The sequence below is a fragment of the Panicum hallii genome, chromosome 3 (genome assembly GCF_002211085.1).
Source record: "Panicum hallii strain FIL2 chromosome 3, PHallii_v3.1, whole genome shotgun sequence".
In the NCBI taxonomy this organism is placed as follows: Eukaryota; Viridiplantae; Streptophyta; class Magnoliopsida; order Poales; family Poaceae; genus Panicum; species Panicum hallii.
The window spans coordinates 1,820,887-1,844,460 of NC_038044.1; the positions used below are offsets into that span (position 1 = coordinate 1,820,887).

General features: G+C 47.9%; 3 protein-coding genes across 6 annotated transcripts; 1 reads left to right on the forward strand and 2 right to left on the reverse strand.

Moving 5' to 3' along the window:
• The first annotated feature begins 8,114 nt into the window (after positions 1 to 8,114).
• Positions 8,115 to 13,990, forward strand: LOC112887950 (putative HVA22-like protein g). 3 transcript variants are annotated; one of them, XM_025954249.1, is made up of 6 exons: positions 8,115 to 8,415; positions 8,492 to 8,590; positions 11,457 to 11,501; positions 11,593 to 11,656; positions 11,753 to 11,959; positions 13,560 to 13,990. In XM_025954249.1, exons 1-6 carry the CDS (start codon positions 8,393 to 8,395, stop codon positions 13,746 to 13,748), a joined length of 627 nt encoding a protein of 208 aa, XP_025810034.1. In that variant the 5' UTR covers positions 8,115 to 8,392; the 3' UTR covers positions 13,749 to 13,990. The 3 variants fall into 3 exon arrangements, with proteins under 3 accessions (XP_025810034.1, XP_025810032.1, XP_025810033.1); XM_025954247.1 differs by having other exon boundaries at positions 8,116 to 8,361; XM_025954248.1 differs by having other exon boundaries at positions 8,117 to 8,361; positions 13,563 to 13,990.
• Positions 13,991 to 14,077: 87 nt separating this feature from the next.
• Positions 14,078 to 15,003, reverse strand: LOC112887952. Its single transcript, XM_025954250.1, has one exon. It carries the CDS (start codon positions 14,910 to 14,912, stop codon positions 14,388 to 14,390), a length of 525 nt encoding a protein of 174 aa, XP_025810035.1. The 5' UTR covers positions 14,913 to 15,003; the 3' UTR covers positions 14,078 to 14,387.
• A 3,734-nt stretch (positions 15,004 to 18,737) lies between these two features.
• Positions 18,738 to 23,268, reverse strand: LOC112883797 (transcription factor E2FA-like). Of its 2 annotated transcripts, none has more exons than XM_025949027.1 (14): positions 22,943 to 23,268; positions 21,583 to 21,772; positions 21,449 to 21,505; positions 21,264 to 21,349; positions 21,096 to 21,184; positions 20,969 to 21,023; positions 20,799 to 20,851; positions 20,666 to 20,716; positions 20,518 to 20,566; positions 20,344 to 20,409; positions 20,180 to 20,256; positions 19,845 to 20,064; positions 19,324 to 19,390; positions 18,738 to 19,216 (listed from the first exon to the last, which is right to left on the reverse strand). In XM_025949027.1, exons 1-14 carry the CDS (start codon positions 23,102 to 23,104, stop codon positions 19,101 to 19,103), a joined length of 1,338 nt encoding a protein of 445 aa, XP_025804812.1. In that variant the 5' UTR covers positions 23,105 to 23,268; the 3' UTR covers positions 18,738 to 19,100. The 2 variants fall into 2 exon arrangements, with proteins under 2 accessions (XP_025804812.1, XP_025804811.1); XM_025949026.1 differs by having other exon boundaries at positions 18,738 to 19,219; positions 22,943 to 23,267.
• Between the last annotated feature and the right edge of the window lie 306 nt (positions 23,269 to 23,574).

The following is a 23,574-nucleotide window of genomic DNA, read 5'->3' on the forward strand; positions in this document are numbered from 1 at the left end:
CGAATAATCACCGGGTGGTCCCACGCGCCCCGCTCCGCCTTTCTCTGCCCTGGCCGGGATGCCGTCCACGCCGGCGCCGGCTCGCGCAGACGGCGGCGTGGAAAGGAGCTTGCCATTGCTCGCCCGCCTTCAAAGGAGAGCGCTCGCGCGCGTGCCGAAGACGGAGAGTATGAGCTCTCGGACCATCTCTAGTAGGCTTTAGCCTTTTCCTACGCACGCTCATCAGCTCGTGCAGTGCCCGTGCCGCGGCCAATCATCACCTACACGTACGTGTACAGGAATGCTTGTGGGCCCACCACTGGGCACAGCGGGTCGTGTGCCCGGCCGGTCCGCCCTAGTGCAATTGCGTCCCAATATAGGCGTCTTCGTCCCATGGTGAAGTTGCTCCGGCGGGAGATTGCAAAGCTCAACGAGAGCATGAGGAAGCTGGAATCCGAGACCGAAGAACACGAGAGGAAGGCATCGGCACCGGATCGAGGCCCCATGTGAACGCGTCGCAGAAGCAGTCGGAAGAGCTTCTCCTTGATGAGTACGACCGGTTGCTGGAAGACAACCAGATCCTACATACTCATCTACTTTGCAGAGGCCATGCAGCTTCAGTTGTCCATTAGCAAGACTCTTACGGGGCTCTGCCTGTTCCGAAAGAGAGGGCGAAGCCATGGAAGGTTCTTCATGAAATCCTGTACCTGGAGAAGAAACGTTTGGTTTCGTCTGCTCTGAAACCGGGCCCTGCAGCTCTGCCTCACCATCTTCATGGACGAGCATGCGGTTGAGGTCGTGGCGCTCCACGGATGTGTTCGACGACGAGGTGGAACAGCTTACCAGCGAACACGCGGTCGAGGCCGGCGGCGTACTCCACGGGGAACTTTAGAGCGAGGCGGCGACAGCAGAGACCGCCCTCAAGCTCAGGGGATGGAGGCGTCCTCCCGCCTTGCAGAGGTAGTGATCATTCAGGGGCAGACCCGAAGGGAGCAGCGGTGGCGACCCGTGACGGCCGGCCAGTCGCCGCGGGCGCTCCGCCTAGTTCACCGCCCCGCTTGACAGGCCTCGTCGATGGAGGGTTAGTTTTGTAAAATTCCATCGTGCCGTCTCTACCCTCCTCGATCTGGGCCGCGCAGTAGCCATCCAACGGCTCAAACCCACGCAAAATCGGATCACGACCCGATTTGGGCCATGTTTGAAGGGACCGCGAAATACTAAGTCGCTATTTTGTAAAAGGGTAAAGTCCGATTTATATCTTAAATTATTGTAAAAGTTCGATTTTCAACTTTTAACTATAAAATCGGATAAAATAGGCTATCTATCTGTCAAAACCGGATAAATTTGGATAGTTGGATGATCTTTCTTATCTGGTTCAAAATCAAATTTTACGATAGTTTAAACGTATAAATCGGATTTTTTTCTTTGCAAAATAGCCGCTGGCCCTTTGGCCCGCGCCGTCGTGGCCCGCACATCCTCAATCCAACGGTTTAAAGTACCCCTCCAGATTGGATCAGCCATCCGATTCGGAGGTGTGTTTAAACGTATCCTCAAATACTAGGGTCTCTTTCAGAAAATAGCCACGGGTATTTTGGCCCAGCTCAGCCGTCGCCGCCTCTGACCGAGGACCCGGTCGCAAAATACCCAGCGCCGCGCGCGTCCGTCTCCGCCGGCGCCGGCGTCTCCTCCCTCGCCTCTTCCGGTGTTTCTCGCACCTCCGCCACCATGGCACCGCACCGTCGTGAAGACTCGTCGGCTGCGAGGAGGACAGCCCCCCCACGGCGACATCTGTTCCGCCCCCGGTGTTCGACGCGCCCGGCGCCCCCGGGATGCTGATTCTCCGGCTCTGCTTCGAACGGCCCCCATGCTCGACGCCTCGACGGTGTGGCGGACCACCTTGCTGGCGGACATGGCGTTGATTGTTGAGGCCGGCGGCGTGCTTGAGGATTTACCGGTTTAGTGTGGGAGGCGCCAGCACGAGGGAGGACGACGACCCTCCCCGGCGGTCCGTACACACGGGCCAGCAAAAGTGTGAACGCTCTCGTAGTTGCAGTTCTCCTTCCATGGGCCTGGCTAGCTCCTCCAAAGCTCTCCAGGGTCATCATGACGCCTCACGAGCAACGTACCGTCGCAAAGATGTCGTCGTCCAGCGGCCGCTTTCGCCTTTGCATCTGCAGTCGTCTCATGACCATCCTCCCGTATATATCCAAAGCAGGTTACCTAGCTCTGCACGCAGGATCATCACTGCGCGCAAAAAGTCACGGATGGACGGTGCTCCCTGGCAGCGTTCTGCCGGGCCACGAATCATTCTTCGCCGAGGCTCCTGCCCAAGATACAATCACGGCCGCGTCCAGTTCGGGGGGTTCGGTGCAATCATCAAAGAGGGTTTAACCGTTAAGCCCGGGTGCCGGCAGGTCTTCGCGCGAGCAGGGATGTGCAGTGGACGAGTCTCCACCACGCTGCTGTCAGAGCATTTTCATCTTCCTACTGGCTGTACGTGGTCAGGATGCTCCTTCTCCAATTTACATGCTCACACTCGGGTCCCATCTTAGTGCATGTTTGGTGCAACTTCACGAGGCTTCCGATCCTTGTGACAGTTTACAATAGCAGCATCGTAGATTACTGTAGCACGGAGCTTTTTTCCCCCCTCCCTTCCCCATCCCTCTCGCAGCCGGCGGAGGAGCCACAGACTGTCACTAAAACTGCAGCTCCTGCGGCTCCGGCTTCTCTGACGGTACAATACCGCTGTCAATGCCGCTGTCAGGAGGAGCCGGAGCCCCCATAAGCTTGGCCAAATACGACTTTATCTTACTATTATTAAGGTAGTGTTTGGATCCAAAGTGCAAAAGAGTAAAAGGGCAAAAATTTTGCCATTTGCCAAAAGTGGCAAAAGTTTTGCCATTAGAGGTGTTTGGATCCAAATGGCAAAAGTTTTGGTAAAAGCTCATTTAAACCTCTTTTCTCCCTCTCCTATCCCCTTTCCCGCGGCGGCGGGGGGGGGGGGGGGGAGGCCGAGGCGCGGGGTCGGGATGCGGGATCGGGCGGGTTGCTGTTTCCTTTTGCTATCTGTATTTGTTGTTTCCTTTTTGCTATAGGGTGTTTGGGTCCAAATGGAAAAAAAAGAGCAAATTTTTTGCTATTTGCCCTTTTGCCAAAGGATCCAAACAGGCCCTAAGTATCTTCTTTAAAGTCCACATGGTAATCCGCACGTACTAAGAACTAGAAAAAATTCATAGAAATTTAGAGAAATCTAGATACCAACTCGGTAAACTCTAATAATTATTAACAGTATATTGTAGCATTAGATCTAAAAAAATTTCTAAGGTAATCACTGATCCTATATCTAAATTACTCATCTTTGCCATCATGGACAATAATAGCCGTCAGATTTGTTTTTTCCCTAAAAATTACCTACCCACATCGTTTTGAAAATAAACTAAAGAAACCCATCAATCTATATCAGAATTATGCCGTAAAGTAGCATTCACCTATGCCAACAATCTAAAGTATATCATTCTAAATTTGCGTCTAAATTGCCCACTCCCACCATTCACTATTAAAATAGCCTAACTTAGCCCTTAAATCTGTCCCTAAATCCTCCATACTCGTTGTCAGAGGAAATCTCCAGCCGGGTGGCGGAATGCACCCGCCTAATCCTAGTTAGGATGGGTTTGGAGGAGACTTAGGAGCGCTTGATCGATGTGCGGATGAACACAGGAAGGACACGAGGATTTTAGAGTGGTTCAGGCCGCCGGAGCGTAATACCCTACGTCCACTTTGGTGTTGTATTGATTGTGTGAGCTCGGATGCACCTTAGTTTGTGTTCGTGTGTGTCTGTCTGAACCTTATCTTCTAACGAGTGCACTCTCCCTTTTATAGTCCAAGGGGAGTGATTACATTGTGCGGGGCCCCGACAGGTGGGCCCGGCCAATAGGAGCCTGCTCTATGTGATATGGAGATCTCCTTCTCCAGCTCCTCGTTGTAGCCTTCACGGTTGGGAAGATAATGTGCGTATCCACAGCCTGGATACGGTCGTGTGCTGCCTTGCAGGCACAGTGACCACTGTCAGTGTTACCCAACAGTGGAGCCGTGCCACCACTATTGAGTGAGAACCTGTCAGGCGAAGGAGCAGCGCTGACCCGCCGCGCCGTTGCCTCCGCGCGCCCTGTAGCAGCGCACGCCTCGGCTCACCTGTTACAGGCCATCATCACGCCGCGCGCAACGCTGTGACGGGACTGTACGCCGCCTGCGCACAGCATACGGTGACACGACACGCCGCCTTGGAAACAGGCGGGCTTACCGTGGTGTCAGCCTACCTGCCCCTGTGTCAGTGGCAGGCCATACTTTTTGACTTGGACGCACCCAGCCCAGCTACCGCATTAAATGCTGGTATGTGGGTTGGAGACCCGCGAAGGGCCTCCTGCCACAGGCACGTGGCAGAGCCAGCCCCGCTCCCACCGTGGGGGGCGGCACGTGGTGACACCGGACCCCTTCCCGAGGGAAGGTGGGATCCGGCCCCTGAGGCCGGTTGGAGCGGTCAGGCCTGTGATGGTCCGGCCATCACACGTGGCGGCCCCGGACCTCCCTGGGGAGTCCGGGTCCGCGCGGGTTACCCGAGAGCTCCCCTGCCTTCCTGGGCACGTGGAGACCTCGGGCCTCTAAGAGCACAGGAAAGGTCCGGAGATCATGGTCCCAGCTGTCAAGCCCGGGCCGTATGCCACGTCACCCAGAAGGGGAGGGGGAGATTACGTATGGTGAGACGCTAAGGGACTGGACACCCTAGCAGGAGGTACCCCTGTCCGTATGTACCGACACTCGTGATTAAAAGTTATCTCATATATGCCCCAAAAGGTAACTCAATTACACGTTTAAAAGGGTCCCACTGCCGTGACCATGAGAAGCAACATGCTGATGAACAGGTTTGGCAGTCATGGTTTGTGCGAGCACATGCACACGCAGCGATCATACGCGTTCAGTTTCAGTCCATGTACGTGGACCAGCCATACATGGACCAAGCTAGTAATCTACTAGCTGATGCGTGCAGACCACACCGAAGGTTTTGCATTCCGGACGGGGTGCATATCCCATGCATGCATGCCCCTCCTCAGCTGATCATGTCGCCGTGTCGTCGGCGAGGGGCAAAGCGGCCGGCGATCATCCCTTGAACACGACGCGCCGCAGCTTTTCAGAGCCGGCAACCCAGCACCACCAATGGATCTTCTCCGGATGACGGCGGCGCACGCGTGTCGCCGGAACAGTAGCGACACAGACCTTTTGAGCCGTTGGGTGTGCCGGAAACAGCGCTCATTACTGCCTGCGATGCGTGGTTTTGCAGGCTGCTAGCTGCAGGGTTTTATTCGCTTGCGTGCGCGCGAGAGCGCTCGGCGCCCCGGCAAGGAGACAGCTTGCTTACCATGACTCTCAGGTCTGAGCCGGCCTCTTGCTATGGCCTACTACGGGCAACGAACAAATACACGCACTGTATGAGGAGGTTTTGATGTAAGCCGCCGAATTTGTGGCTTAATTAATTTGTTCATGGTTCTGCACTTGAGCTATGTGAGCCTACTGACCAGGTGGACCCTTTTTCTTTTCAGTGAAGATTTTGTGGTTCTTTCATCATGCAGTAAAAAACTGAACTGTATTCCCGCGTACTGAACACTCCCACACGAGTCGGCCAGTCGCACCGTGAAACCGGCCGAGGGACTGGCAATGACTCGCACGGCTCGTCCTCTTCAGACTTGAGAGCCTGAATGTGGATTGAATTTGGACTGACCAGCTGCCCCCCTCCGGACAAAGCAGGCAGTACTGGATAAACACCTAGTACACGAGTGACAACATGCGGGCAGACAGCCTGGCCTGGCATCTGAGCCGGAAATCATGGCGCCTCCCTGGCCGTGACTCAGGTGAGACTTGCCTAGGTACGCGTCGCTGCAGTGCAGCCGAAAAGGAGGGCATGAGTATCAGAGGGAGCAGCAGGGTCTTGAAGCTTGGGCTGCAGTAAAATTTGTCCGGAGATTCGGCTCCTCTCCGGCCCAAGCCCAAGGCCGCCCTGCTATGAAGATGGCAACAGGGCAGGTAGGGGCTCTGCTGCAGCATTTGCTGCATGCCTGCAGCCTGCGTCTTCAGCATGTGCTGCGGTAGCCAGTAACCCTGCCACTGGCTAGCATTTACCTCGCGCTGACGACTGAGCGAGCGAGCGGGCGCATTCCACCCCCGCTCGGCTACCCCCGACTCTGCGACGAAATTTGATGCGTCCAGCTGCTGCCGCGAGCGAATTCAGCGCTTGTCTGTTCTTCATTACAATCCTCGAGACTTGTCTTGTCCAGTTATGGGCTCCTGCTTCGATCTGAAGCTGCAATGGTTTACCATAATTCCCTGCATTTAGACCGGACAGTTTACCGACGATCTTGCTTAGGAGCTAATCGCAGGACGACCATCAATTGCTGGAGCTGAAAGGGCCAAAGGGGAGAGAAGAAATTACTGTGCGTCACGCTGGAGCCATGAGCCCTCGCATGGCCTACGCGTACGGCGTCGCGCTGCTCTACCTCCACTGAATGCTTTGCTTGGCACCGGGAGCTGCAGCGCTGCGTGGCAGGCGGAGCTTTATGTAGCACCGCCGGGGTTCACGGCATCGCCATGAGCGACCAGCGGACGTGACCTCACGAGTTTACTACTCCCAGTCCCAGCTTGGCTACTTGGATTCGATTCGATGCAGGCGGCGCCCGGAACGGATCAGAGATTTCAGATCATCCTTGGGTTGGCTTGGGTCACAGCGGCGGCATCAATGTGCTCTGCTTGGCTCCTGCAATCCAGCTTTGAGAGCTTCATTTCCTAGGCCTGGCTATGGCTATGGCAGCTGAAAATTATCAAGCGGATAGTCGGACGTGCATGGAACATGGAAGCGTCGACAAACGGTTTCAGTTCAGACCCCGTGGGCTTTAGATTGAACTAAATGGACTAGACCCGGTAGAACTGGGCCTGACCCCCCTATGGGCTGCTTCTTGGCCCAATCCAGGAAGCTGAGACTCGACGCCTGGCTTCCGAGATGGGAAATCTGATACCGGAGACGCCATGTGCATGTCGAATCAGCAACGGGTCGGAGAGGATGCGCTAGCTGATGATCGAGCTCGATTGATTGGATTGAACCGGTGAGCTGACAAGCACCTAACCCCTAGGCCTAAACCCAACCAACCCGTAACGGACTTTACATCGTGGTTGGTTGGTACAACTTGCATACCAATATTTTGGATTAATCCAATGACTCGATACGTATAGAACTTGCATCCTTAATTCCTCGGCAACTCCTGCAAACTAGCCTGTCATGTCTGACAACGACGGTGAGCGATCGAGCAACGCGCGCACGGCTACTCCATGTCCGTGGACGGGTAGAACTCAACAACTGCCGAGCAATTGGTGTTGTGATTTTCCACGCCGGATCGGGGGACAAAAGAAGAGGAGGAAGTGTGCGTGCGTCAATTGCGTAGACGCTGCCAGATGCGGACACCAGGGGATGTCAGGAGAAGAAACCATCGGGAAATTCATGGAAGGAAAAAACCAGGTAGAGACCGTCATAAGCACAGAAAATCGAGTCAAAATTAACAAAAGCGTCAACGGCAGTGGGTTTGACCCGGCCCTGCTTCTTCTCGCTCGCTCCCTCCCGCGGGGTTCATGCACGCCTGCCTCCAGATTATTGTTGGAATGCTGGGTCTTCGTCACTGCACACGCGTAGAGATGCCAAATCTTCTCCGCTTTGGCGTGCCCTCCGTAGAGATTCTCGCCACGTTTCCTGCCCCAAAAGGGCGCCATCGATCTGCTGCGGAGCTAAAGATGGACTGTGTGACAGTTGCATTTGTTTTCAGCTAGGAGGTCGTTGCTCTGTACATGTCCTCCCGTACGTGACAGGAGGATCGGCCGCACGGACGCCATGCCCCCTACCTGGCCCCACCGGATCATGGACCAGATGCCGTAAAGCCAACTCCTCATCCATTGTAGATGGCCCAGGCCCAGTCGCGGTCGTGGCCGAACGAGTCCAATCCCCCGGCTCGGACGGACGGTCCAACCCCACCACGTCCGAGGACTCGGCAAACGGCAACTGCCCTGCCCACCCCTCTCAAATCTCCGACTCGTCGCGGGTCTGCCGCAGGCGTCTTCCCGAAGCCAACGCAACCGCTTCCTTCTCCGCCTCCGCTCCTCTCCCTTCCCCGCCTCCTCTCCGCTGCCATTCCGCCACCGCCGCTCCACGCGACTCCCCAAGTAAAGCGGCGCCGCGAGCGGCCAGGAGCCGCGGTTCCGCGCGCGGGGGGTTGCGAGACCGAGCGCCGCAGGCGGCCGGCATTCCGGGTCCGGCGAGATGTTGGGGGAGCTCCTGTCGAAGCTCCTGCTGTAAGCCCCCGTCGGAATTCGTCCCACCCGAATGCTGCCTCCTTCGCCGGGCCGGTCGGACGGATGGCGGTGCTTTGGTTTTTTGGCTTTCGCTGACGCGTGCTGATTTTGAAACCTGGTTCGCCCACAGGCTGCTCTTCGGGTACGCCATGCCGGCGTTCGAGTGCTTCAAGACGGTGGAGACGCGCCCCAACGACGCGCACATGCTCCGCTTCTGGTGCCAGTACTGGTGCGTCCCTGCCTCCTTCACTCCCTTGTTACCTCCCTCGGTCAACCGCCACCTTCCTCGGGTTGTCGAGTCGCAAACGGATTTCAATTCGTTTCAATCGATCGACCATGCGTTTGCCGCTGCCGATTCCACATCCGTCGCCCATCGGCCTGCTTGTGTGTTACCATTAGCTATCGCGATTGCGTGCTTTCTCTTTACCCTCTGACGATGTGGCGTGAGATTCAGTACTTGGATAACGTGGTTTTTACTTTTAAGTGGTTTCATGATGCTGACTTTAGTTCGCCCACCTTTAGCCTTTTGCTCCCTGACTAACATAACATGGAGTGGTTTTTTAATGTGTGTTTATAGGCAAAAGTTCATGCGAAATGATTGTGCCACCTTTATTTCTGCCTCCCTTTATTTTTCAATTACAAACTATTACATTCGTTATGGTGCGTTAATAGTTGGTTGTTAGGTGGATGGTTGGATCATGACACCTCAATCCTGCATTCCACGGAAGAAAGTGGTGTCAATCAGAGGGTTCTTGCCCATTCCTCAGCCTTATTGTTAATGATTGCCAGCTCTATGCTATTTTAGGATTGATAGAACTGGGCAAGTTCTGTTCCAGATTCAGATTCCTGCCTCTGCCACCTAGAAATAGGCGCGAAAATAAAGCTGCCAAACATTAGAAATGCTGTATTAAGACTTCTGATTAGAAATCAATGCAATGGACTAGAGCAGGGGGGGCAAATTGTGCTGCACTAATTTTTACATCTTGTAGAAGCCTCAACTCAAAAAGAGATTGGTTTGCTTCTCCCTGTGAAATGCATGATCGGGGCGACCATCCAATATGCACTGGTGAAGTGCGGGAAAAATGTTCTGACATTATTGCTACTATACAGGGTTTTGCATCATATATGATTTACTAATCACTAAATTAATTGCTATTTTGGTTATATTGCCTATGTCTATGTTTACCTGGCCAAGTTTTAACAAACTATTTCTGCAATAAGTGGCATGCTTATTGAAATGTAATTGAAGACAGAGATTTCATGTCCCTTTTGTTTGGCATCTACTGTGAGACTGAGGCATTTCTGCCATTCCCACTGGGATTACACATAATTTTGTTTCCAAGACCAGAGTTTTCTATTTTGGCATTTTGTTGTATATACTGGATTTAGAAACATGTTGACTCATTTTATGTAACCCTACTTGACTGAATTCTTTGTTTCAATGAAAAAAAAAACACTGAGATTGATTCTTTGTAAACTTTTTCAATCTGATTCTCAGTAGTAAATGGAACCAGTAGCCGCCATTACTTTAGTGGAACGTAAGACATATGAGTTACTGGAAGAATTGATATCCTTTCATCGAATGCCTTCTTCAACTTAGACAAAAGTTTTCAAAATATTAGCCTCAAGTAAATTGGTAGTAGTTCTCTAATAACTAGTACAAAGACTAACGCATTTTTTTGGAAGAAATTGACTATAAATTCATCAAACATTTGCGTTGTTAACAACATCAATTTGATTCTGTGCGTAGTCATTCATTTCATGATATCTGACATAAGAGGATCGATTTGTTTGTGAGCTGAATGTTTCCTGATTTGTTATTTTACCTATTTAATTAGACTTGAGCATCACCAGACTTGGTCACTGACCAACTAAAATATGGTAGGCTCGAAGGCCCACCATATTCATTTTAATTGGCTCAATTGACCAAAGGGAGGCCAATTCAACATCTAACCAGAAAATGATGCAAAACTAGGTTTTACCTAATCTTCCTTTGACTTCAACATGAAGCTCTTCAAAGAAAGAGATAAGAAGCTTCATGTGGATTGCAGACTGTCATCTAAAAGAGAGACAAAAAAAATCCTGTTATGCAAACAAAATGTTTGCCTGTGGCCATACGAGTCTTTCCCTTTGCCTAGTCAGTGATCATTTCCATAAAATCACTCAGCTGGTTACCAGTTGTTATTTCTCTTACTGGGCCATTTTAGATTGGACAAAAGTTCTGTTGTCCTGTTTGTCTGAGTTACATGGTTGTCTGGTAATGGAATGGTCGATTGACCTGAGAAATGTTTATAATCTAGTATACAAATATGCACAGTTCCATTTTGTTATCAGGGATTTAAAAAAAAAAAGAACCAAGTTCAGGGAATGATTTTTATAATCTAGTTATTTCTGTAGAATATATACCAGTTGGGGCGATAAGATCACCATTCTATGTGGTGATATAGTTTTGAAATCTGATGTTAACTTGTTAGTTAAATATGAAAAGGAGATGCTCCATATGCTAGAAGGGAGGAATTCTTTTTCAAGGTGTTTTTTATTTTAACATAGGAACATTTTCCACTAATGCAAGGTATTGTAAAATGTGCGCTACTCACTAGAATTGTTTTGTTAATACTACCCTAGCAGAGGAAATGAAGAGACTTTTGGCAATATGTACTTCAACTATTGTGAGCAGCCATGGTTATGTTACATTATTTTTTCTGACACCCTATGCTAAAAGTAATAGAGTAACTGTAAGGTTTTAATCGTAGGCTTTATTTTTGGGGAATTCACTGGACTTTTGGGGTATTATTTACTAGAAAATCGAGTTAGCAGTGACATTAGTATTGAAGAAATCTATGTATATACACAACAAGACAAAATACAAATGCTGTAGTAAACAAAGAAATAACTTTGTTATTCGTACAATCTATGACTAAAAACAATCATGTCTTATTGCATGGACTACTAGAGTCGTTCCTACATATAGGTTTATTGTTGCTTATTTTGTTTGCTAGTACAAAATTAGTGTTGTCTTCAGACTGAGTAGAAGTACCACTGTATCAGATAGACTAACATATCCTTGTAAACTGTCCTGTTTGTGAATATTTCAGGATTATTGTGGCCATGGTTATAGCCTTTGAGAGCGTGATCTCTTGGTCAGTTCAATTCTTGTTGCTTACTATTTTCTTTATAATTTTGAAGCCTATCACTTATCTACGCATGTCTATCGTATTGTATCCTTGTCAGGATGCCGATGTATTCAGAAATGAAGCTAGCTTTCTTTGTCTATCTCTGGTACCCCAAAACAAAGGTAAGAAAGCAAGTTTGTTCGTTCAGATTTTAACTTCTCCAGCAAACCATACCTTTGTTTGGGTCAAAATCTGCTTTAACTTCACTGTATCCGCAGGGAAGTGATGTGGTATATGACACCTTTCTTCGGCCCATAGTGATGCAATATGAACCAAACATCGAGCAGAGGCTACTGCATCTGAGGGCGAAATCAGGGCAACTGCTTAGCTTCTACATGAAGAATTTCGCAGACAAAGGGACAGCCTTCTTCATGGATGTCCTTCGCTATGTCGTATCAGAGAAACCTGAAGGATCCAATGCAGAGGTAACAACAATTTCTCCATCAGACCTACTCAGTATAGATATAGCGTGCACTATATTTCCTCCTTGCTCCAACATGACCCTTTCTGTTCTTGACTAAATTTCAGCATGCGGGGTAGTTTTGACTTTTGACACTAAATTTATTCTTCTCATCTGTGTTAAATTGCTATAGGTTATGGTTTACAGAAAACAATTGACACTGAATTTGTTAAACAAATTTGTTTTTTCTTGGTAAAGTTCATGTCCTATCATCCTATGCATCATACAGTCTGAAGGACGTGCAGTACGGTTGCTATAAATAAATTTAATAACACTACTTTCCATGTAGATTCATTAGATTTTCTTACTGATCAAATTTAGTGCCATTGGTTAGCTATCCTGCAGTTAAAAAAACTATTGCTCCTTTGAATGCAATCCAATCAAAGTATCACAATCAGAAACTCAATTGCAGGCTTACATTTTGCCAGCGACAGATGATTTTTAGCTCGGAACATATGAAATTGAGCTTTGGTTGAAAAGTTTGCCCTTATTTTAAATCATATTCTACCGAAATCTCATCAACATACTCCAGTTATTTTTTGGCCAACCTTTTTCTTTTGGATGAACCATGACATCTCCTGCTTGTCACATCTAAAGAAACTCCAACCGGCATCGAACAAACTGTTGCTAACAAAGAAAGCCCAGCCCTCCAACCCTGCCAACTCACTCCCCCTTGGTTTCCCTCTCACCGCCCCACTTTGACAAAGCAGACAGCAGCAATGCAGCATTATCCACCAATCCTTCCAGGCCCAGTGCCTGCCAACTGCCAGGGGCTCTCGCCTGCCCGGGTGCCCCCTCTCCCCGACCTCAAGCTGAGGCCACGGTTGCTCGCCCATGCGGGTGCGGCCCCTGCCTGCCCTATCAGCCTCTCGCTGCTCCCATACAATCCTGGCCCGCCGGACAGTGACGCGCAAACGGCTCTGGCCTTGCAGCAACTGGGAAAGCAGCAGCAGCCCGCGCGGAGAACGTGGGCACTTGTCTGCACAAGAGCCAAAGGGCCAGCACAACCTGTCAACCTGACCGTTTCCTTCACCCCGTTCCAGCTTCCACACACTGATCCTGCCCAGCTCTGACCTTGTCTCGTTCCTGTCAGCTCTTCTGCTCATGCAACGTTGCGTTCTCCTTCCTTGCGTTGTCCCAGCTCCCACGCTGGCACGCTCCATGAACTGGTCTGGTGAATGCTCACTTCTTTCTGATCTGACCTGGCATGGTCTTTTGGGTATGATGAACTACAGAAATCGATGCTCACGTATTGGCATCTCGTACTATAACGAGTAACTTTACGTGATGAAACCCAGATTAGCCGGGCCACAGGAAGCAGTGTGAAATCAGGAGACGTCGTGTCGTGTCGACTGGTTGTTGCCTGGTCGGTACACGCCGCCCTGTACAAAGGTTCAGCTGCACAGCGAGGCAGCATCGTATTCGTATCCACCAAACGGACATGTGCGTCCACGTGCACGAATCATGGCGCCCTGATTGTGAAGCACAGGCGCTGACTGGAGGTATTTTTCTTTTCACAGCAGGCATTAATAACGGGTGGTTTCGTTTTTTGTTTTTACGTGCAGCAGAAGAACAAGAAGTCCGGATGGAGCCCCTTCGCCACCAAGCGCCGGCCGCCGTCGCCGCCACCGCAGGAGTCCTTGTTCGAGAGCAACCCCGACGCCGCCGTGGTGGCCGAGGCTCTGCGCGCTACCATCGGCGCCGCGGGGGGTGGCGCCAAGCCCCGGCGAGCGCCCAACGGCAAGCATTACTAGAGGAAATCAAAGAGACTCCTACACAAACTATAGGGGATGATTTTATCTGTTGTACATAGAATGAATGGACGAATCAATTATCAAAGAAAGTAGAATGAATGAACGAATCAAAGAAAGGCAGAGGGAAAAAAAAAGAGGTAGAGTACATAGCAAAATCAGCAACCATTCACCATTGTGAAGAACAGATGGATGTGTATCAAGTATGGTTCAAGTGATATGAAAGAAATCGTTAGTTTTTCATTGATCAGTATGTTTCATTCTTCTTTCTGCGATGGAATATATCTCAGCCTGCTTCATTACTTGTTTTTCTTCATTTGATTGCTCTCATATTCATTGCGCCAATCATTACTTCATGACGACTAAAAAAATCATAGCAGAATCAAGCTATCCAATGATATGCTGTGAGTGCGCGATTAATCATTTCTCTTCCTGCTATAATCTCATCTCCATTTGTGCCTAATCCTAGCAAATTATTTACACAAATTACACTTCAAGGGAAAGCACGAAAATTCTAAGAAAATCCTCGCAAAAAAAGAGAGAATCCTAAGAAAAATTCTAATCACACAAGAACCGGAAGAGCAAGGGAAGACAAAGAAGAAATTGCAACCAAGAACCGCAAGCACGGTGTCGCCGGTGGAGTCAGGGCCGGAAGAGCGCCCCGATGAAGCTGAGGCAGCCGAGCAGGAGGCGGCAGAGTGGCCCCCGCCAGCGCCGGCCGCGGCGGCTGGGGTCCTCCCTCGCGGACGGCGTCATCTGCAGGTACGCGTACGCCGCGTGCTTCACCAGCGGGTGCCGGATCATGTGTATGTCCCCGCAGCTGCCGCAGCCGCCCCCGATGACGCCGCAGGCCGCGGGCGAGCCGCCCGTGGTCGCGGCGTACTCCGGCGACGACAGAATGTCCCGGAGGCTGGTGTACCCGTGCCCACCGCCGCCGCTGCTGTTGCTATCGTCGTCGCTCCCGGCGCCGTTGGGGATATCGATCACCGGAGGCGCCCAGGGCGGCGGCGGCCCCGCCGCGCGCTTCTTGGGCGTGCGCCAGTGCCGCAGCTCGAAATCGCCGCCGGCCGAGCCGTTGGCTAGCGGAGAGCGCGGCCGGCGGGCCTGCTGCGACGTCGGCGAAAGCTTCGGCAACTCCGGCGGCACGACGGCTGGCGCCGACGGCATAGCAGAAGCGATCGGCGATGGTAGGAAACGAATCAAACAGCGAGCTCGGGAGGAGGAGGCGACGACGACTTGCTCGGGACAGAGTGTGGGAGTGAGGAAGGGGGGAAGAATTCTTTTTGCACAGGTGTGATATATAGCAGGCCCCTAAAAACGCTGCGAAATAGCATAAGCTGGCCCACATGTCATGGACTTGGTAGATGTTCGGGAAATCAGTAGTGCGAATTTCGGTGGTGAGATTACGACGGGAATGGAATTTTGGGGGCTAGCGGACCTGAAACGGCTTGTCAGACCGCGCGGGGCGAGCGGCTCGGGGTGGCGGGTGGGGCCCACAGAAATTATTGGTATCCACGTCAGCACCTGGCCGACCTGCGTTCCTCTTCCTCCCATGGTTTTCTTTTTCAGCGTCAGGTTGCACTCTTGAAGTCTTGATTTCGTTTAGGATAGTTTGGAACAATTTACAAATCCTAGCACTGATTACAGAAATCTTCTAGATACTTACAAAAAATGTAGCTTCTAATTGCTAGTCAATTTTGGAGTCTGTTTATTAGAGTTCGTTTAGAAAATACTAGAGCAGAGAAGGTTTGTTGACATAATTGAATAGTATTAGTATGGAACACCTCATTGGCCATTGCTTTTTTTTTAAAAAAAGTTAATAGTGTTTTGGGGATAGACAACTTTGTATTCATTCTCTACGTTCTTTTCATTTGACCTGGCTATTAACATTTTAAAACCACATGTTAGCATAGTGAAAAAAAAAATCATATCATTAGCTACACTGCTATAAAAGCATTCTTCATCTGTGCATGTAGTGACACAAATTATGAGAACGTAATTGGCAACGAAGTTACTTGTCCATTGTCCAGACCTAGGAAGTCGACCAATCAAAATATTGGGAATAAAAGAGCAATATATATAGCATGGTCAGGACTGCAAAATCTCCACTGCACAGCAAGAAGAGTAGCCTGTGGATAACAACAGAAACATCTCTATCACAAGTTTGGGGCCACTACAAAGAACATTTCAAAACAGGGATGGGAATTATTAGTAGTAGCATTTACCTAACCCTTTTGATCAATCGAATGGCCAGGATGGAAGGCACCAGTGCCACGAGGAAATTGTGGCCCTAATTTTGCCGCATTTCGCGTCACCGCATGCGGGGCCCGCTCGGGATCAGTCCTAGTCAGCAATCCGCATTCCGTTGGAATCTTGGTCCACGTTGGCGAGAGTTGGATGCTCAACAGTCAGCATGGCGCACTTGGGATATATTCTTAATTTGGGAATTGAGGAACAGCATCTGGGATTCAGGATGAGCTAGCAGCTTGGGCAAGTGAATATTAGAGGCCCAATTCGTTAGAATCTATTAAAAATGAATAAAAACAAATAATGTTCATTAGAAAATTTAAGTCTACATACCTTTTTAGAAATGGGATACTTGTTGATCATACATACTATCAGTAAGCTACTTCTTTTTCTAAATAAGTTAGGTCCATTTCGAAACTTAAAGCGCGTACAAATTTCACAGGAAACAATTAGATTCAGTATATTCGCTAGGTCCCACAAATCCATTTGGCATTTGCAGAGGCATGCTGTAGAGAGATTGCCTTACAAGTTTAGACCTCTTGCAAATTTTTATCCAGTAATTGACCAGCTACTGTTAAGCTTGTAACAACAAATAAGGTGCAAAATAAATGACGATTTTCTTTTAAAAAAATAAAGAGTTAGAATTCAGAAGTTGGTACCCGGAGCCTCATGGGATGAAGCTGATATAGAGTCACATCAAAGTGCAGCCAAGACAGTTGTTGCGTTTCCTTTGGGCGATCTGTTTCTAGCATCACATCAGATCAGACGGAACTATGGCAGGCTTAGTAGCAGCGTAGCAGGCTGCAGGCTTTGTTCCCTTATGCTTATTTTAAGTCATTTCATATCGAATGTCTTGATAATTTATTATAAAATTAACTGCATAAACTTAGTCTGTCCACGAGATGAATCTATTAAATCTAATTAATCAATGATTAGCATATATTTACTGTAGCATCATATGAGCTAATCATGGGCTGATTAGGTTTAATAGATTCGGCTCACGAATAAGCCTAGGGTTTTGGAATTTATTTTTTTATTAATCTATATTTAATACTCCTAATTAGCATCAAACATCCAATGTGACGACGCTTAAAATAAACCCTGGAGGAACCAAACTCCTAATACTTCTACTGTTCTATCCTTGTACTGTTTTTTCTTTCTTTCTTTTTCTTTTTTGGCACCATTCTACTGTTTGTTTTTTCTTTCTTTCCTTTTCTTTTTTGGAACCATTCTACTGCTTGATTCGGTTGGGCACGCACGATGCACTTGCTTTAAAACAAGTCTCAGCGAGGCATTATCAGTCCATGTCAACATTTCAAGGTGGGATCTTACTTGCATTGTGTAGCTCAAGAATACAGTAAGGTGAGAAAATTCACTTTATGCTCAACCGTCAGCACTCCACATTGGAGTCTTTCAGAATCGAATATCTGCAGATGAGCCAGGCCAGGTGGGGTGGACCAGAATGCATAAAGCCCCTTTTGTTTTGGACAAGTAGGAATCAGTGAAAGGGCATATAATACCTGCATAATTTGAGCAGAATATTAGGGGGTCAAAGTGGGAGAGATGAAATACACTAATCAAATGTTGGTTAGTTATTATCCGGGTTTTTTTATTCCAGGACTTGATTCATGACCTCTTTGACTGAGGCTCAAGATAGTTTCCACAACATGTGGCCAAAGAAAACAAAAGATGAAATCTGGGTCATAGTTGGCGCATGTTCCATTGCAATTGTTTAGGCATCTTGCCATTTTTATTGGGTAGCACTCCAGCTGGCCAGCTTGTAACAATAGATTAAACAAGGTGCAAATATCAGTGGTCCATGGTCATTACCCCTCTTAATCAAGTCGTCCATGAATTTCCATAAAATGGCAAAATGCCTACCTGTATCAAACAGCGACAGAATGAGAGTAATGCAATTATGCAACAAAAGGTGTTGTATTTCCTCCATTTGTGATCTTCCACAGAGCACCCTTTTTTAGACAATGGAAAAATGATATGGCTTCAACATCCTTTTTCGAAGAGGCATCAGTCCACCATTATTCTATAGAGTTGATCGATACAGCAAAACACCAATCACCGGCATATGGTAAAAAAGGAAAAAGAAAACACCAAACACATATGCGCGAACTAAATAACTAATGATCAATTACTTGAGAGTTTGGTTCTGCATTTTACTTTCCATTTCTGAAGCAAAGGATTCTGGCTCTGACCAGCAGTAGGCGCCAAGCTGAAGGATTAGCCACATCATGCTCCCAGGCAAAAGATGAAGCAGATAAGCTTGACGCGGCACTGGCATGGTGTGGTGCCATCTACGACTGCTCACGTACAGGATACTCGACAATCGACACTGACCGTGACTCCATTTTGTAATGGCGTGAAGATATAGAAGAAAACCGCATCAACGGCGACCAGGGAAAGAAAATACCAGTCAACCGGATGCCCGATGTGACAAGCAAGAAAAGGAAACGGAGTAGCAGAGTTGCTTCGATGTGAAGCTGCAGGGAAGCAGCGGAATAATCAAATGCTAGCAGAGATCACGATGCACATGCACTGCATCATCAGCACAAGAGGTTGCCGTGCGCCCGTGCCTTGTGAGTTGTGATGGCGAGAGACCATCTGCCAAGACACTCGAAGCCCGACGACAGGTTACTTCCAGAGCAGGGCTTTGTTCGTAGCAGCATCCATCCATGATCCATCCATGCCAGGATGCCACCATTTACACGCTTGGTTTTTCTTTTTCTTTTCAAAGAGAGATGAATCAGTATGACGCAAATAATAAATAACTAATAGTGACTACTATTTTACAAATGGATCTCCGCGAGCATCATCAGCACACAACATATTCCTAATTGTACACTCCTCATGCTGTGGGATGCCCAGCACAGCATGCAACTTGCAGGCCCGGCACATGGTTTCAAGGTCAACCTGTGAAGGACAGCCTGAGCAGTCCACATTCCACGCTCGGTTATATGATCAGCATGATCCGAAAAGACCATTTGAGCTATTTCTGGGCTAGCATCTGTACATCACTCAGCCATATACCGCTCCAGGTTGATCCGATCGGCCGTTAAAATATGAATGGTGTTCCCTGCCACGATTCATCTGCTTTCAGCTCATACAGGAGGGGCCATCCACGACGTCGGCCGGTTTATCCTGCTGACGGGGCGTGCTGACTTCCAGGAAATCCTCCGCGTTGAATTTCTCGATCCCGTCCCACTCCACATCTGCTGCGTTGTCGAGTTAAGGGTCTACTGGTTTCATATCAAAAAGCTGCATATGCTATACTACATGAGAAACATGGATATGGTGACAGAGACTGTTAGAAGGATACGTGCTGTCTTCCACATGTCTGTGATGCTAACTCCTGTGTCTGATAAGAGCCAGTAGTCTGCATCAGTCTGCCAAGAAAAAAAGGGGGGTTAAGGCCTTACAAGGTGCTTGCGCTCCTGAACTGCAAGTATTGCTGTTGAACTCAGATGTGTAATGTTCCATATATCCAAAACAAAATTTGTCTACCACGTGTTTCAATATTAGGAAAAAGGTTGTGTTGCCCAGTTCGGTGATAATTGGTAAAGAAACTCAAGTTGTACCTCTTCACAGATCAATCTTTTAAGTAATGAAGTGCTACAAAGGGGTTGATATTCCATAAAAGGAAGATATACTGAAGCAAAGCAAACATAACACGATTTTCCAAATTAGACGAAGCAAGACCAAATGTGATTTAAGCATATCACGTGAAGCTGAGCGGGTGCAAAAAAAAAACATGCACTTAAATATTAAGAACATGATTATAGACAAATCAATTTCACGTCACACATCCTGTTGAATAATAATGCATGGAAGTGAACTTACATCAAGCTCTGAAGGGACAATCTTCATCATCCCGCCAATGTCCTGCGAACTACTAGGAGCATCAGGAGGTAGTGTAAACCCTTGTTGAATGGTAGGTTCTGTCCCTGCAGCTTTGCTGCATTCTGCAGCCAAAGGCGTCCTAGGATTCTCTAGAGAATCCATGCTTATTGTCGGTGTAGGCCTCGGAGGAGTTTCCATGCCACTCATCTCCTCAAATTGACTACGATCAATCAACAAAATAATGTTAGGCATCATGTTAAGTTGGAGATGTGCATTCTGATTTTTTTAATGTTTTTTTTAGCATATGCCAGACATGGGGTATAATGAGCATATACCTAACTAAGTACACATCTATCGGACCCATAGTACTCCTTAGCACAATCCTGTATCTTCTTTGAGGATAATCATTAACCTGCGTAGGGGAGTTGACTCCATTAACGAAATGTAACATCCGTCTATGACCGTGAGTGTGACAAACAAAGATAGTTTTGCAACCCACCTCATCAGGATCTGGGACTTCCAAAGTTGTACCATGCGGTGCTTTTATAGCAATTAGAGTTTGGTTCTGCATGTTGTAGTGAACTTTTAGTTACTTGATTCATATCTATACTGAGTAGTGTTGAATTGTTGATCATTTTAACAGTTACTAAAGTCAGGGCAAAAAAAAAGGAACCTGAAAGCAAGGCAAAGATTTGATATCATCTTCTGTAACATAAAGCCACCTGTGGGTACAGAGATTCATTAATCAGATCCAAAACCTGCAATGCCTAGACATGCGAGGCAATTACTCAAGTCTTGAGGGGAAAATAGAATATAATTACTTTTGATTATTTTCATCTTCAGTAAGCTCCCTTAACCTGTCCCGCATTTCACTGAAAGAAACATTGGAGAAGAATGCTTAGAAAAACTGAAATAATAACAATAACAGGAGTTTTTAAATAGCTGGTGACTAACTTTATCCGTTCATCCAAATTTTGCTCTTGCACTGTGAGAGCTTCAATATCTGCCTGTGGATGACAAATAGAATAAATATAAATATTTCTTAGAGAATAAGAACCATACTTAAGCATCAGCTTTGAGAAGAACTATTTTATAAAAAAATAGGAAAAAATGAAGCATAGTACCTGTAAAATTGACATATCATCACTAACTTCTCCAGGCCGTGAGTCATCGATTCCTCTGCAAAAGGACATATGAAGTGAGTAATGCCCATAAAGAACCAATCACAAATACAGGTACTAAGAATATTACTTCCAACGGATATTGTTCTTAAGCTTCTTTTCTATAAGCCCTATCCCTTCGAGAACATTAGTAATGTCATATATACGCCTTTTCTGTACCTGCAAAACAAGTTTTGCATGTATATGTTTAACAAAAGAAAACCGTGCTTGGAACAAGATACAAACAAAGAAGTTCTACCTCTAGAGTTTCTGCAGCATTATTCAGATCAACTATGCCGCCAGGTGCACCTTTTAGCAAGTTTAGGAACTTCTTTGTCAAGAGCCCTAAAAGGCAATAATGAAAAAAGAAAGGAAATCTGAGATCAAGATACCATGCAAATATCAACGTCCAAAACAGGAAAATTGATAACTGATTCTTCTCACCTAGGGAGCTATCATAGCGGCAGCCACCGACAGGAGTAGAAGGATTGCCTGGAGAACCTGTGAAAAAGTATACAATTAGATTGAGTTATCCAAGACAAAGATGATTCATGGCTGATTGAATGTGCATCACTCACCAAAACTCAAAGGGGTCTGAGGGCAAGGTTTCTGGCCCTTGGTAGCCTTAGGCTTGGCAGAAGATTTTAAACCTTTCCCTGACGGTGGTGTAGGAACCGGACTGCTGCCTGCATTAGCATATCCAGGGCTCATCATCCAGTCAGTTGGTTCGGCAGCTCCATTTCCTTCTCTGTTCTGTTTCCGTTTCAACTACAAGAGGAATATTCTTGTTAGAACCAGAGCTAAATAAAAAACTGCATGCATATATATCGTTATGCTTTGAGATCCTATATTTATGAGCACAAGTTGCTGAAAAGCATTACATTAATACAACAAAAATGCAACATCATCTAAATAGTCTCCACAAGCCGACAAGTGTAGAACCTCCTGGGAACATTGTTAGGATGGTAATAAATTAAGCCAGACTGATTATTTGGTAAAATTTGACAATAGTGTTATTTTGGCGCGAAAGGAGACAGATTTATATGGTTTGTAATATTTGTAGATTTTTCAGTAAATTCAAATCCTGCGCTGCTTTTAACAATGCACTTGTATGAGGTTTCACCATTATTTATGATTGACCATCCATAAGATAGTTCGCGCTCAATCTCCAGAGTTTTGGAGCATTAATTGGGGTTTTCAAGCTACCGCCAACATATTGCTAGCGTCTAGTGCTTTTAGATAACTGCATGTACAAGTTGCATAGACTTAGACAAAGTGTTTGCCAAATTTAGGTAACAATTTGTTATGTAATCTGATAATCACAAAAGGAGGGGGGTGATGCCAGATAAATCAGCACACACCATATCAATTCATCAGCACAAAAAACACCAAACAGCACCATCAATATAGCACTCTAGCTGGCGCATATTGATTACCATGTGCAAACAAAAAAAAATATAAGCGTTCATTGATTAATATGTTGTAATATGCGCACGCACAAAGAAGCAAAGCTATCCCCTCAAATATCACGATTAGAAAATTTCACCAGATTAGCGCATTCTCTTACTACATCCTAGCAACATTCACCTAAACGACAGCAAACTATCCATCTGTTCACCTCTTCATGGAACGACAGAAAGCAGATAACGCGAAATCTGTGCAGAATTTGCAGCAGATTCCATCACCGGTAGTGAAATTCAGCGAATTCGTCTCCGCGAACACCCAAACCAACCCCATCCCACCAGCTCGGTCGTCACCAAATCCAAGGCGACGCGCGTCGGCATTGCTAAAGCTGATTCAGTGGACCAGCGCACACGAGCTCCCCCGGCTCCCCTCGCCGCTGGCGGGAGGGGCCATCAACCGCCCGCGCTCTAGCGTTTGACCCAACAACCGGGAATTTCAGCACAAGGACTCGACCACCAGTCCCCCGGAACTCACTGGCGTCCTGAGGACGACGGCCTCCACCATCTCGTCGCCGCCGGCCGCGGGCGCGCCGAAGTTGTGGTACTCGCCGGGCGGCGGCGCGAAGGGCTGGTGCCGCTGCAGCAGCGCCCGCGCCCCGGCCTCGCCGGCCCCGCCGCCGGCCGCCGCCGCCGCCATGGGGATCGGGGCACGCGTGGAGCCGCGGATCGGAGGGACGGCGCGCGGGAGGGCGGCAGGGTTTGAGAGCTGGGATCTGAGGCGGCGGCGGGCGAGGGTTTGCGCGGCGGAAGTGAGGGCAGGGAAGAAAACGAGGGAAAAGTGGGGTGGGAGAAGCGAGGGAAATTGGAGTTTTCAGTGGGGGTTGCGAGTTTATGGTGTGGACAGGGGGAGCGCGCTGTAGCTCTACTGGAGGCTGAAGGGGCAAAAATGTAAATTACAAATTGTTTTAGGAACCTTTTTTTTCCTTTTGTTTTCAGAATTTTCAATGAAGGTCCTTCATCCTTAGTTCGTATACTGCGATATATAAAAGTAGAGGGATGCGTTTAATTATTGAAATTTTTCACAGTTCAAGACAAGATAGATGCTATGATGTTTAGAATTCTGGCATGCTACTGTGTTATGTAATAAAGAAATGGTTGCAATTGTTC

Excerpts from the sequence above, each read along its gene's own strand:
- LOC112887950 (XM_025954247.1), top strand. The coding sequence starts at position 8,330 with ATGTTGGGGGAGCTCCTGTCGAAGCTCCTGCT. Across the intron at positions 8,362-8,491 it reads CTCCTGTCGAAGCTCCTGCT|GCTGCTCTTCGGGTACGCCA; the intron begins GTAAGCCCCCGT and ends GTTCGCCCACAG. Across the intron at positions 8,591-11,456 it reads CGCTTCTGGTGCCAGTACTG|GATTATTGTGGCCATGGTTA; the intron begins GTGCGTCCCTGC and ends TGAATATTTCAG.
- LOC112887952 (XM_025954250.1), bottom strand. The coding sequence starts at position 14,912 with ATGCCGTCGGCGCCAGCCGTCGTGCCGCCGGAGTTGCCGAAGCTTTCG.
- LOC112883797 (XM_025949026.1), bottom strand. The coding sequence starts at position 23,104 with ATGGCGGCGGCGGCGGCCGGCGGCGGGGCCGGCGAGGCCGGGGCGCGG. Across the intron at positions 21,185-21,263 it reads ATGCTGCAGAAACTCTAGAG|GTACAGAAAAGGCGTATATA; the intron begins GTAGAACTTCTT and ends CTTGTTTTGCAG. Across the intron at positions 20,717-20,798 it reads AATTTGGATGAACGGATAAA|TGAAATGCGGGACAGGTTAA; the intron begins GTTAGTCACCAG and ends TGTTTCTTTCAG.